This window comes from Colobus angolensis, unplaced genomic scaffold (assembly GCF_000951035.1).
Source record: "Colobus angolensis palliatus isolate OR3802 unplaced genomic scaffold, Cang.pa_1.0 Scaffold207, whole genome shotgun sequence".
NCBI classification, from domain to species: Eukaryota; Metazoa; Chordata; class Mammalia; order Primates; family Cercopithecidae; genus Colobus; species Colobus angolensis.
In genome coordinates this window covers 6,409,389-6,422,609 of record NW_012115233.1, presented here as the reverse complement: position 1 = coordinate 6,422,609, position 13,221 = coordinate 6,409,389, and the positions used below count along the sequence as shown (strand labels likewise).

General features: G+C 49.8%; 1 protein-coding gene across 3 annotated transcripts in view; it reads right to left on the bottom strand.

Annotated features, from left to right (window-relative positions):
* Positions 1 to 13,221, bottom strand: part of ATP2C2 (ATPase, Ca++ transporting, type 2C, member 2) — a 95,163-nt gene that overhangs the window by 38,087 nt on the left and 43,855 nt on the right. For all 3 annotated transcript variants that reach the window (XM_011942201.1, XM_011942202.1, XM_011942203.1), the window contains 4 exons: positions 8,668 to 8,776; positions 1,754 to 1,903; positions 1,596 to 1,664; positions 1,011 to 1,086 (listed from right to left, as the gene is read on the bottom strand). In XM_011942201.1, the coding sequence (XP_011797591.1) occupies positions 1,011 to 1,086; positions 1,596 to 1,664; positions 1,754 to 1,903; positions 8,668 to 8,776 (404 nt within the window). The remainder of the gene's footprint in view (positions 1 to 1,010; positions 1,087 to 1,595; positions 1,665 to 1,753; positions 1,904 to 8,667; positions 8,777 to 13,221) is intronic.

The window sequence follows — 13,221 nt, the reverse complement described above, 5'->3', positions numbered from 1 at the left end:
AAAAAAAAAAAAAAAAAAATCTGAGTGGTATCATGGGCCTTGCTGTGGACATGTCAGTTTAAGTTCTAATTTAACTTAAGAAACATGGGATTACATAAGCTGTTTCTCTCAAGACTGTTCTCTGGCTCTGCAGTTTTGGCCACACTCACCAGCACCTCCCTCATCACTGGATGTGCTATAGGCAGTGGCTTGTTGGTTTACTCCTGGATTAAATTTTTCACTCAACAAATATTTACTGAGACTCTATTAGAGGCCAGGCACTGGCTGATCCTAAAGGCTGGAATAAAGCAAGGCCAGAACTGGAAAGAGCAGAAAGAAGCCAGTGAAGGGACTGGGCAGTACCATGGGGATGTTAAGGCTTAAGACCTAGATTCAGGACTGCAGCATCATGTCAATGCTGTTTGGCGTGTTACCAAAGGTCAGGAAGTCCCAGCCCAGGCACAGGCTGCTTAGAAGCACAGAAATATGGTTGGGTGCACAGCTAAACTACATTTCCCAGTCTCCTTTGCAGTTACATAGGCCATGTGACTCATTCTGGCCAATAAAAGACAGGCAAATTGATGACTCCACTTCCTGGTCTATGCCTTAAAAATGTCCCCCACAAGCCTCCATGTTCTCTCTTTCACCATCTGCTGGCTGAACAGAAATATGGCATCCAAGGACCCAGAGGAAGACAGAGCAACAATATAGTAGGGGCCTGGGTCCAAGTCAGTCTTTTTAGACAAGCTGTCCAGGAGAGCCACTGGATCAGGAATACACCCATGGACTGTGGCATGAGCAAGGAACAAGCGTTTACTGTTAAGCCAAGAAAATGTAGCGGCTACTTATTATAGCAACCAGCCTGGTCCAACTATACAGAAAGCTCATGTTGCTTTTTGAGAGTCTCTGATCCCAATCCCCAAGACTTATGCAGCTGAGCAGCAAGATATTTGAGAAACGGCCATGGTGGCCACCCTATATGATGGCTCCCCTCCACCTGCAGAACCCAGTACAGAAATTGCTTCACTTACCGATTATGCCAAAAGAGAAGAGTGTCAGTTGCTTTCCTAGCCTGTCCATGCTTTTCTGCAAAGGAGTTTTAGGTGTCTGAAACGGTGAGCACAATGGGTTAGTTGAACAAGATCCCAGCTTCTGCCTGCCTTTGTTCAAAATGTCTTCACCTTGCCGTCCTGCAGCTTGAGTGATGATCACACAGGGGTACACATATGTCAACATTCATTGACTTCTGCACTGAAGAGTTGTGTGTGTTACTGTCTGAAAATTGTATCTTTGTGAAAATGGTAACAAATGTCTTAAATGTTTAAAAGGAGACCAGGTGTGGTGGATTAGTCCTGTAATCCTGGCACTTTGGGAGGCTGAGGCAGACAGCATGCTTGAGCTCAGGAGTTTGAGACCAGCCTGGGCAACATGGCAAAACCCTGTCTCTATTTAAAAAAAAAAAAAAAAAAAACCAACAAAATTAAATGTTTAAAAAGTATACTCATATTAACTGCACGCCTCTCATTCCTAAGGAGTAGGCAGGGCTGATATTATTGGCCTCTAATAATCTCAAACTCCAGCTTACAAAAATCCCGAAGCCCCCTCCTGTCCCTTACCTCTTCAGCCTGCATCATCTTAAACACTTCTCCGAACTGAGAGCTTTCTCCTGTTCCAATCACGACCCCCTGTGTCCAGGAGAGAGAGAAATATGAAATCTAAGGGCTGGGAGCCTGTGGGTTATGGGAGCCCAAAGCCTTGGAGCCCCAGGGCTTACCTGGCCCCTCCCATACTGCACCAGGGTCCCCATGAAGACGATGTTGCTGAGGGTGGTGAGGTCCCCGCCGCCTGTCAAGGGGCTGTCTGTTTTACTGCATGGCTCGGCTTCCCCAGTGAAACTGGATTCATCCACCAAGAGGTCCGTGACCTAGGAGAGCAAGGGGAAAAGGCTGTGGAATCTCCTGTAACCTGAAGAATTGGTGTTAAAAGCACAAAATGGTCCAGCACCTTCATGGACATGAAACGAAGAACACAGTGAATCTACAGAATGAGTGTCACAACGACGGCCTCGGGGGCCTCCAGGATCAGAAAAGCTTTGCATGAGCAACCTCTGTCAAAAGCATGAAAGTGTCATCTCTTCACTTAACATTGTTCAAAATTTTGCTTAAAAAAAAAAACTGAAAGTGATGGCTATTTTAGGATATACCTTTTAAAACACCTGTGTGTCTCCTCACACGCAGTCCACTCCTCACCTTGGAGATGCCTGTACAACCTGTGTGGTTCCCACACAATCCCACACAATAACCAAGCCAGGTTATTCGGTGAGAATCTAAGGCAATAGTAACACCAGAAACACAGACAGGGATGCAGAGACACCCACACGCCCTGGCAAGGGGAAGGGCAGCAGTGACATTTGTAGAACACTGACTATGTACCAGGCCCTGCACGCAGCTCCCCACAAGGCTTAACCCTCAGACCTCACCACCCGCAATGGAAGACGCTATTATCTTCCCCACTTTGCATGTGGGGAAACTGAAGCATGGAAGAATTAATTTGTTCAAGTTTCCACAGCCAGTTAGTGGCAGAACAGAGACTTGAACCGAAGCTCTGGTTCCAGAAACTATACTCTTAACCATCTTGCAAAACTGCAACTAGACCTCAGACTTACCACATATCACTCCCAAGGAGAGGCTCCCAGGACCAGAACTATCCCAGATACCTCTGAGTTCATAGAGAGGGGCTGGGTGGGCCTGTCCCTTGGGACCTGGTCATGTAAGCATGTTACACCAAGCTAGAGAGAAGCCTTCTTCCACAAACCACCAGAGAACCACAGCCAGATCAGTGATTCTCAAACAGGGACCTGTGACTTCTCTATAATTAAAAACCATTTACATTTAGTAATCATCTTTTAAAAATATGTGCACTGCCATAGGATCTCAGTCCCCAAGAATGACAGGGGCCGCCACTCGCCCAGGTAATGCCTGTCTCCCCGCTCCTTTCCTAATGGACCCCACAGCATTGGGGAGGGGAGGCCTTCTGCCGCACAGCCACATTCCCGCCTCCCTGTGGCTCCAGTGGCTCCAGCTCTGGACAACGAAACATACGAAGTCACTGAGTGATTCTGGGGAAAATCTTTGAAGGAAGCTCAAAGAACATTCTGGAAAATACCTGGCTGGGGCTCCTCAAAACTGTCAGGGACAGCCGGGCGCGGTGGCTCACGCCTGTAATCCCAGCACTTTGGGAGGCCGAGGCAGGCAGATCACTCCAAGTCAGGAGTTCGAGACCAGCCTGGCCAACACAGTGAAACCTTGTCTCTACTACAAATACAAAAATTAGCCGGGCATGGTGGCGGCCGCCTGTAATCCCAGCTACTTGGGAGGCTGAGGCAAGAGAATCTCTTGAACCCGGGAGGCGGAGGCTGTAGTGAGCCGAGATCGCCCACAGAACTCTAGCTTGGGTGACATAGAGAGACTCTGCTCAAAACAAAAACAAAACCGAAACTCTCAAGATCAAGGTCAAAAACAAGGAAAGTCAGAAACTGTCACAGCCAACAAGAACCTCAGAGACATGACCACTAAATGTCATGTGGGATCCTGGAGCAGAAAAAGGACATTAGGGAAATCTATGGCAATCTGCAAGTGGACGGACTCAAGGTAACAAGAAGGCATCAATATGGGTTCCTTAGTTGTGACCGACACACCGAAGTAAGCCAAGGCATTAAAACCAGGAGATGATCCTGGATGAGGGGTAGATGGGAATCCTGAGCTGAATTTTTCTGCAAATCTAAAACATTTAGTCTCAAAGGTGACCCCCACTAGAGGAAGGCAGCTAGGAAGAGAAGGAGGAAGGAGGAGGAGGCGTTTGGAAGGGAGGAGGGACATGGGATGGGGGGTGAGTGTGGGTTTGGACAGATGGGGATCTGCCCATCCATATCCTCCGCTGGGCCAGGGACTCCTTTAGGCACTGGGAATACCTCAGTGAATGGGATAGGATCCCTGCCTCAGGAACACGATACTCCATGGAGGAGGGGGAGGGACTGACAATAAACAAGCATTGAATGACCACCAGGGTGCACAGAGCAGGGAGGGAGGCCCCTCAGAAGAGGCTGCAGTTAGGGGGTGGTGGGGCGGGGGATGGAGGTAGCAGGGCGGCGGAGGGGAAGGTCTGGGAGGAGGGAGGGACAGGGAGCAGAGACCTCAGGGATGAGATAGGCTAAGTCACATGTAGTGGGGGGAGGGTTTTAGGTGCCCCCAGGGCGGTTGAAACCAACACCTTATCTCAGCCTGAGACAAGTAGCTTGGGCCTCCTTTGCCTAAAAGGACTGATTTTTTGCCAAAAGCTGCTGTCTCCAGGAAACCCTCCCTGACTACACCAGCCAAGTCTCTCCCATTTGGGAAATCCAGGATTCCCAGTACTTCCACTCACGGGTACCTTAGCAGTCCGGAACAGTACTTGTCACTAGTAGATTTAGATTAGTCTGTCACTCTGGGCTATAAACTCCTGAGCACAGGGACCAGCGCTGCTTCCTGCAGTGTCCTCGGCACCCAGCCCAGGGCCTGGTACATAGTAGGTGCTCAGGAAACACTTGTTGAATGACTGAGTGATGTGCATGGGGAGTGAGGCCGGGGGCCCCAAGGCAGGAAGGGAGGAGGGAGGGGACCTGGAGAAGGACCGGAGTGTGGCCCGCTGAATAATGCCTCCCACCAGCTTTCTCATGATGTCCGCATCCTAATCCTCAACTTGGGAACGTGTTCTCTGATGTGGTGACAGAGACTTTGCAGACATGACTAACGGAAGGACCCTGACATGGGGAGGATGTGGTCTGGGTGACCGGGGTGGGCCCAGTGAGATCACAAGGGTCCTTATAAGGGAGAGGGAGGAAGAAGGGTTGGAGATGTATTTGACATCAGGGAGATGTAACAGAAGCAGTGGTGCAGGGGCATGGGGCCATGAGCCAAGGAATGTAGGCGGCTTCTAGAAGCTGGGAAAGGCCAGGAAATGGCTTCTCCCCTGGAGCTTCTGGAGGAGCATGGCCCTGATAGCACTTTTTTTTTTTTTTTTAAGATGGAGTCTCACTCTGTCACCCAGGCTGCAGTGCAGTGGTGTTATCTCGGCTCACTACAACCCCCACCTCTCAGGTTCAAGTGATTCTCCTGCCTCAGTCTCCTGAGTAGCTGGGACTACAGGGGCCCACCATCACGCCTGGCTAATTTTTGTATTTTTAGTAGAGATGGGATTTCACCATGTTAGCCAGGCTGGTCTTGAACCCCTGACCTCAGGTGATCTGCCCACCTCAGCCTCCCAAAGTGCTGGGATTACAGGTGTGAGCCACGGCTCCTGGACCCTGATAGCACTCTTGATTTCCACCCAATGAAAACGATTTCAATTTTGACCTCCAGAAAGTCAGACTATGCCTTCACCATACCATACTTTTCAGCCTCTAAGTAAGTGGTCATCTGCCGTAGCAGCCACAGGCCACTGACACATCAAGGAAAGCCAAGGCAGAAGCAGTGCCAGGAAGAGTCTGAATGGCTGCTCATAGGGAGAGAGAGAACGTCCTGGGGGTAAGGACATGGGCTGTGGAGCCAGAGGCCCGGCGTCACGTCCCCCTCCACTGCCCACCACCGTGTGACTGCGCAGGGCCGCGCAACCTCTCCGGGCTGCTGGGTCCGTGTAGTAAAATAACACAGAGGAAAGATTACAGTGCTGGTCTCTTAAGAGTGTTGGGAGCTGAAAGGAAGCAATTTTCATACGGTGGTCAGCATAGACCTGACATACTGAAAAATATTCGTTGTCTTCCTATGACAAAAATAAAGGCCGGTAGAAGATCGGGTGGCACCTCCAGACCAAGAAGGAGCGAAGCTGGTTGTGTGTGGGTTCGGCAGGTGGGCAGGAGGGGCTTCTGGTGACCTCCCAGGCTCCCAGGGCACAATCTCAGGAAAGGGGCAAGGAGGGGTGAGGGGCAAAAATAGAGTCGGGGGCACGGAACCTGTGGCCACCAAGGAGGCGTGCCCAGCCTGCAGACGGAGGCACAATCGCGGGCTCACCTCCTATCTCCCACAAGCAGGGCTCACGCCAACCCGGTGCCCCCACCTCCAAGATGAAGCATCACCTGGAGTCCATTCTCCTTCGACCCAATTCCCTTTTTCTTTTAGACATGGCTAGGGAGAAAGAATGACCAGTGACCCAGGCTTGCTGGCTGTACCGGCTCAGCCTTTGACTGAGGGCTTCCTCTGTTTTAACTCTGGGAAAGGGAAAAGAATGTCCTGGGACCCCATATACTGTGCAAAAAGGGCTATTACTTTAAGAGCTTTCTTGAACTTGCTCTTCCTGCTGAAACTGCTGGACAGAAATGGTTTTAAAATGTACAGTTGAAGTACTCCTGGATCTCAGAGCTTAATAGCTGGTAAGCATTTTCCACTGAATAGACAAAGCTATTGATAGTTTAATGGAATTGCAAAATACCACCAGGAAAATCCATAGTGTTCACAGCCAGTAGCTTTAAAATAACCTTTGTGGTATCAGTACACAGGTACAATACTTTCTGTACAGATGGAGTGTCGCTATGTTGCTCAGGCTGGTCTTGAACTCCTGGGCTCAAGCAGTCCACTCATCTTGGCTGCCCAATGTGTTGGGATTACAGGTATGAGCCACTGTGCCCAGCCACAATTTAATTTAATATAAGCAGGGTAGAGAGAAAGCCAGCTGAAGCAGTAAGGAAGTTATCTGGGGTGTAAAAAGTTGTTTCAAAGAACCGTTGTATAGACCGATAATGATAAAAAATAAAAGCAATCACCAGTAACTGGTGACCGTTTACCCCACGAAAGGCACGTGCTAAGCATAGCACAGGTCATAGCTTGTTTCATCTTCACAATAACCCTGTGAACTGCAAACCAACATCAGCCCCTTTTAGGGGTGAGGAGATCAAAGCTCAGAGAGGTGAATTCCTTCCCCAAGTCACACTGTAGGAGCTCCAGGACTCCGGGTTCTCTGACTCCCAACACACACTGTGGTAATGGCAGCCCCCACGCTTGCCTCTCACTCACCGCGCCAGGCACCGTTCTGAGCACTTGGCATCTCTGAAGTTTTTCACAAGTCCTCACAAGGACCCTATAGGCATCATCACCCCCTATTTTGCAGATGAGAAAACTGAGGCACAGAGAGGTTCACTAACTTGCTCGAGGTTGCAAGGCTTTGAATGATGGCCCCGGGGCTCAAGCCCAGGCTAATGTTCAGCCCCAGGTCAATGGCCACCTCTCATACAGCCTCTCTCTGCCTCTGCACCTGTGGTGGACTCATGTCCTTCTCACGGGCTCCCTGGCATCTGGAGCATCCCCTGCTAGGACCCCCCTCTCTCAGGAGAAGGAAAACGTGGACAACCTGAGACCGGCCTCCCCAGTCCTCTTTGCAGGTGGTGATTGGCCACAGACAGCAGTTCCTCTGACTGGATCCAGGCACCCCAGACTTGGGGTCAGATGCTGACTGCTGGAGCTGAACATGGGGAGAGGCCGGGCCACAGCCGATCTATTTCTGGTGCTGCAGAGGGCACCGCCCTGAGCCTGAGGGTGTACCCTCCTTCACTTTGGTACCTGAACATCTCCTACCTTTATCCCTGCCCTGCCTGGAAATCTGAAGGTCACGGCAGAGAGGCTCAGTGTCCAAGTGGCCACACATAAGCCCTGGCCCCTGCCTCCTATTTCACAGACAGGCTAGGAATGTTGTAAACACAGGTTCCAGGGGGCAGCTCCCAACCCTTTGTGCTCCCCTCCATCCCCTTCCCTTATGCTGCCCATTGAACAGCGGGTCCTTGATCCTACAGTTCCTGAGAATGCATCCCATCAGTAAATACATCAGGCAGATAATCTGTGTCTAATCCTTCATCATGCAAAGCTTTGAACAGTCCTTACACATTCTTGGAAGGATTCTTGAAATAGATTACTCCCATCAACAAATCATGTCGAACCTGATGTAACCTCCTGGGAACCCCAGAGAACCTCAGCAGAGTGCCTCAGGCCTGGCTCTGTGAAGCTGTGGCACCCAGAGACCCACAAAGCTTGCCCCACAGCCAATGTCCCCAAACCTCACTACCCTAAAAGCATGTGCTTCTCGCTCTGTTGCCCAGGGTAGAGTGCAGTGGCATAGTCTCGGCTCACTGCAACCTCTGCCTCCTGGGTTCAAGTGATTCTCCTGCCTCAGCCTCCTGGGTAGCTGGAATTATGGGCACATGCCACCACACCCAGCTAATTATTGTATTTTTAGTAGAGATGGGGTTTCACCATGTTGGCCAGGCTGGTCTTGAACTCCTGACCTTAGGTGATCCACCTGCCTCTAATATCACGTCTTGCTAATATTTGTGTGTCTGTTTTGAGAGGCAACTCTCGCATCATTCCTGAAGCCCACTTTAGTTTAATTTGTTATTGCAGCCTGCTTTAAACTGGAAAACCATATAGCCAAAATTTGTTAGGCTTAAAGTGAGAATGACAATTTATGAAATATGGTTTGAGGGGCTCTATGCGTAGAATACGCTTGTCTGCTAACTTCCTTCCGGTCTTGTGTGCATGCATGTGCGTGTGCATGTATGTCTGAGCACCTGTGTATGACAGAGACTGTACATACCCACAATAAGCTAAGTGTCTGCTCCTTGACCAGCCACATCAAATACCCCATTGACAAGGGTTTGGGACCACTCACCTCAGTGAGTCGGATGTCTGCAGGGATCCGGTCTCCGATCGAGAGAGATACGACATCTCCAGGAACCAGTTCTCGAGCAAGCAGGTGCTGGAGTTTTCCTTCTCTTAGGCTGCATTTGACGTGGTAAAAAGCAAGAGCATCCATGCCGACATTCGTTTTTATGCACTTTGATGCATTTGAACAAGGAGAAAAGAAACACACTTTTCTCTTTTAATACACAGCAACCCTGTGCCTTTAGGGTGTTACTATTTTGAAATTAACATATCCTGTAAGACTTTAGGGAGAGGATGTGGTTTCTGGGCATCCCTGGGCCACATCTGAAAGACGAGGCCATTGCTATTTACCCTGCCTGGAAACCAGGTGGGCCACATGCCGCAGGGAGGCTCCTGGGGTCAAGGTCAGCGGTTCTGAAACCTCCGAATGCAGCCGGCAGAGTTTTGTCCTCAGAGCACACAACACTCAGGGTGCAGGGTCCATCTCCGGAAGTCAGGGATGGCAGAGCCTTGTCACAGCTGGGAGGAAGCCCAGGACCTCCATCCCCGCAGGGCTGTGACCAGCTACCCTCAGACTATGGATGTGCTTCTGTGCAGGCTCCGACTGGAATCCCCCACACTACCGCCCCTGGCCCATCCCAGCTGACTCTGACCTCCCACCTGGCCCCTTCAACCCCTCCTGCATATGGCAGCTGGAGCGCTCTTAGGACCCCAAACCAGATCCCAGCTCCCTCCTGCTCCAAACCCTCCGATGGCTTTCCCATGACCTTGGTACCAAACCCAAAGACCTACTCCAGGGCAGGCCAGCCTCCTGCAGCTCCCATCTCATTCCACCCAGCCCCCTTAAACACGCAGCTCCTTCTAGTCTCAGGGGCTTATGCAGACCTCAAACGTAGGAGCAGAAATTCCCCTCTTCCTTGTTAATGGAATGTGATCTTGTTCAGGTATCCACCCTCTCCCCACAGCCATGTGCCCCGGGGAGTGGGTCATGCCTGGCTAAGACCCCTGCTCTTGATTGGCTTAGGCATCAGCACATCATGTGATACTGGCCTGTGAGACTTGACTGGATGTTTGCTGGGGGCTTGTGGGAAAAGATTTCCTTACTGTATGTGCATGTGCGTGCACACATACACACCCACCTTCTTCTATAGGGCCTTTGCGTGTTTGGCTGTGATGCCTGGAGCTGTGGCAGCCGCCTTGGGACCATGAGGAGAGCCAGCCAAGAACCAATCCAACCCCTATGAGCTCGAGGTGGCAGGGTAAGGAGGTGAAAGGGCCAGGCCCTGGGTGCTCTGCTGAATTAAGTAACCCCACAGCTCCCACTTCAGATCCCTGGCTATGAGACAATATATTTTCTTGGGGTTTGTGCACTTGGACTTTCTGTTCCTTGTAGCCAAGAGCACCTGCCAGAGATATACCTGCTGCTCCCTCAGCTCCTCCCATGGCTGGCTCCTCTTCCTCAGGCCTCAGCTTAAATGTCACCTCCTCTCTAAATGTCAGCCTGATCGACAGCTGTTTAGGGTTGTCCTCCCCTTCCACCAGTCACTATTACATCTCAGTGGGATTTATTTGTTTTGGTGGCCTTGGGCATTTTTTGGCTTTTGTGTACCCGGACAATTCCAAAATCGTCTTGTTTCTTCATTGGCTGATTATGTACTCCCTTGGTAGAAATGCGAGCTCCCCATAGGCCAAGGCCTCTCCCTTTCTTCCACTTATACAACCTCAGTGCCCTTTCCCCAGGCATACAGTAGGTACTCAATAAATATTTGATGCCTGCATCACGGATGGAGTAACACAGGGAGGGGGTCCCGCACGGCAGGGTTTCCCCTGACTTGGAAATGGGTCTCAGTGACTCAGAGGGCGGACTTCACCTCCTCAGCACTCTTTCAACTCTACCGGGCTGCCTGACACCGCTGTTTTTGTAAATAAAACCGTCTTTCAGAAGTGACCTCCTGGGAAACATTAATAATGCACGCTATTCACCTGAAAGGCCAAGACTTGATATTTAAGCTTAAGATCGGTTCATCAAATCACATAAATCATTTATGCTTCCACTTGCTCAGTTAATGATGTCACATGTCTGGATTTCTGACAGCACTGTTCATCTGACCAGCGAGCCAGATGTTTCCACTGCTCCTGTGGCCCTTCTACAATGGACTCGCCCTCTCTGATGTGAGTCAATTCTGTATCCTCCTCTTCTCATCCCTATTTGGTCCTTCATCACTATCCGCCTTGTATTATACACACACCCACCTTGAATGCTGACTCTCTGAGACGCGGGACCTTATCTCACTAGGGCTTTCTCCCGCAGCCCCATGGCTCAGTTGCACAACATGTGCCTGCCTGGGATATATACTAAAGCTCTCCCTGATAATTATCCTTCAGAAAATACGGACTTGCCATATGTTTGCCAAATGTTGGAAACGGGTCTTGGAGACTCAGAGGGTGGACTGAGTAGTTTCCAGGCACCACAGATCATGAGATACTTTTACTTTTTTTTTTTTTTTTTCTGAGACAGAGTTTCGCTCTTATCACATAGGCTGGAGCACAGCAGGGTGATCTTGGCTCATGGCAACCTCCACCTCTGGGTTCAGGCAATTCTCCTGCCTCAGTCTCCCAAGTAGCTGGGATTACAGGCATGCCCAGCTAATTTTTTTTTTTTTTTTTTTTTTTTTTAATTTTTAGTAGAGACAGGGTTTCACCATGTTGGCCAGGCTGGTCTTGAACTCCTGACCTCAGGTGAGCTGCCTACCTTGGCCTCCCAAAGTGCTGGGATTACAGGCATGAGCCACTGTACCTAGCTGATCACAGGATACTTTCTATCACTTTGAGTAGCCAGGATTGTTCGGGAAAGACGTATCAGCCTGAAACGACCTCAACCAATGTTAGCAGGAGCGGGGAGAAGACTTCGGCCTTTTTTGAAATAATTTCATTTTTCTACAAGGAGAACGAGCTTATGGACCACTGCTATGCTAAAAGTTAAGCTTAGAATGAGCTGTTTTCCCAGCCTGAGCAACATAGTGAAACCCCATCTATACACACACACACACACACACACACACACACACACACACACAAAATCAGGTTTAAAAGATAAAAATGCAAAAAATGCAATAACTTTTGTAGCAACTGATACAAGAAAGTAGTCGGGTGTGGTGACATGCACCTGTATTCCCAGCTACTTGGGAAACTAAGGCAAGAGGATCACTTGAGCCCAGGAGGCAGGCACAGGTTGCAGTGAGCCGAGATCTTGCCACTGCACTCTAGCCTGGGCAACAGAGCCAGACCCTGTCTCAACAACAACAAAAGAAAGAAAGAAAGAAAAGAAAAGAAAAAGGAAAAAGCCATTTTCCCTCCTGGGCCTGTCAGCTTCCTCCGCCAATGGCAGCTGTTCCTAGAAAGGCCCCCACAGATGTTCTAAGCTGAGCTGCCCAATACAGTAGCCACTAGGTCCATATGCATATTTCAATACATATTACAATTAAATAACATGAAGAATTTAGATTGTCGGCCAGGCATGGTGGCTCACACCTGTAATCCCAGCACTTTAGGAGGCTGAGGCAGGCAGATCACCTGAGGTCAGGAGGTGGAGACTAGCCTAGCCAACATGGCAAAACCCCATGTCTACTAAATATATAAAAATTAGCCAGGCATAGTGCTGGGCGCCTGTAATCCCAGCTATCTGGGAGGCTGAAGCAGGAGAATTGCTTGAACTCAGGAGGCGGAGGTTGCAGTGAGCCGAGATCTTGCCACTGCACTCTAGCCTGGGCAACAGAGCCAGACCCTGTCTCAACAACAACAAAAGAAAGAAAGAAAGAAAAGAAAAGAAAAAGGAAAAAGCCATTTTCCCTCCTGGGCCTGTCAGCTTCCTCCGCCAATGGCAGCTGTTCCTAGAAAGGCCCCCACAGATGTTCTAAGCTGAGCTGCCCAATACAGTAGCCACTAGGTCCATATGCATATTTCAATACATATTACAATTAAATAACATGAAGAATTTAGATTGTCGGCCAGGCACGGTGGCTCACACCTGTAATCCCAGCACTTTAGGAGGCTGAGGCAGGCAGATCACCTGAGGTCAGGAGGTGGAGACTAGCCTAGCCAACATGGAGAAAACAGTCTCTATAAATATATAAAAATTAGCCAGGCATAGTGCTGCACGCCTGTAATCCCAGCTATCTGGGAGGCTGAAGCAGGAGAATTGCTTGAACTCAGGAGGCGGAGTTGCAGTGAACTGAGATCGTGCCACTGCACTCCAGCCTGGGTGACAGAGCGAGACTCCGTCTCAAAAAAAAAAAAAAAAAAAATTGTCAAATGCCATATCAGACAGGGCAGATGGTATTAGTAGAACATTTCCTGCAAGTTGGATCGCACAGGGCTACGCTAAGCAGAAATGGCCATGGGGTACTGGCAGATGTTTTAATCTTTTCTCTTTCCTTGTTAAACATCTCTGGTAAGAGCTGTGCAATAACCAACAGCACCAAGGAAAGGTCTGGGCAGGAAAGAGCCTGTTGCGGCTGCTGAGCAGTTACTCAAGTTTACTCTCTCTGTACCCTATACTGCA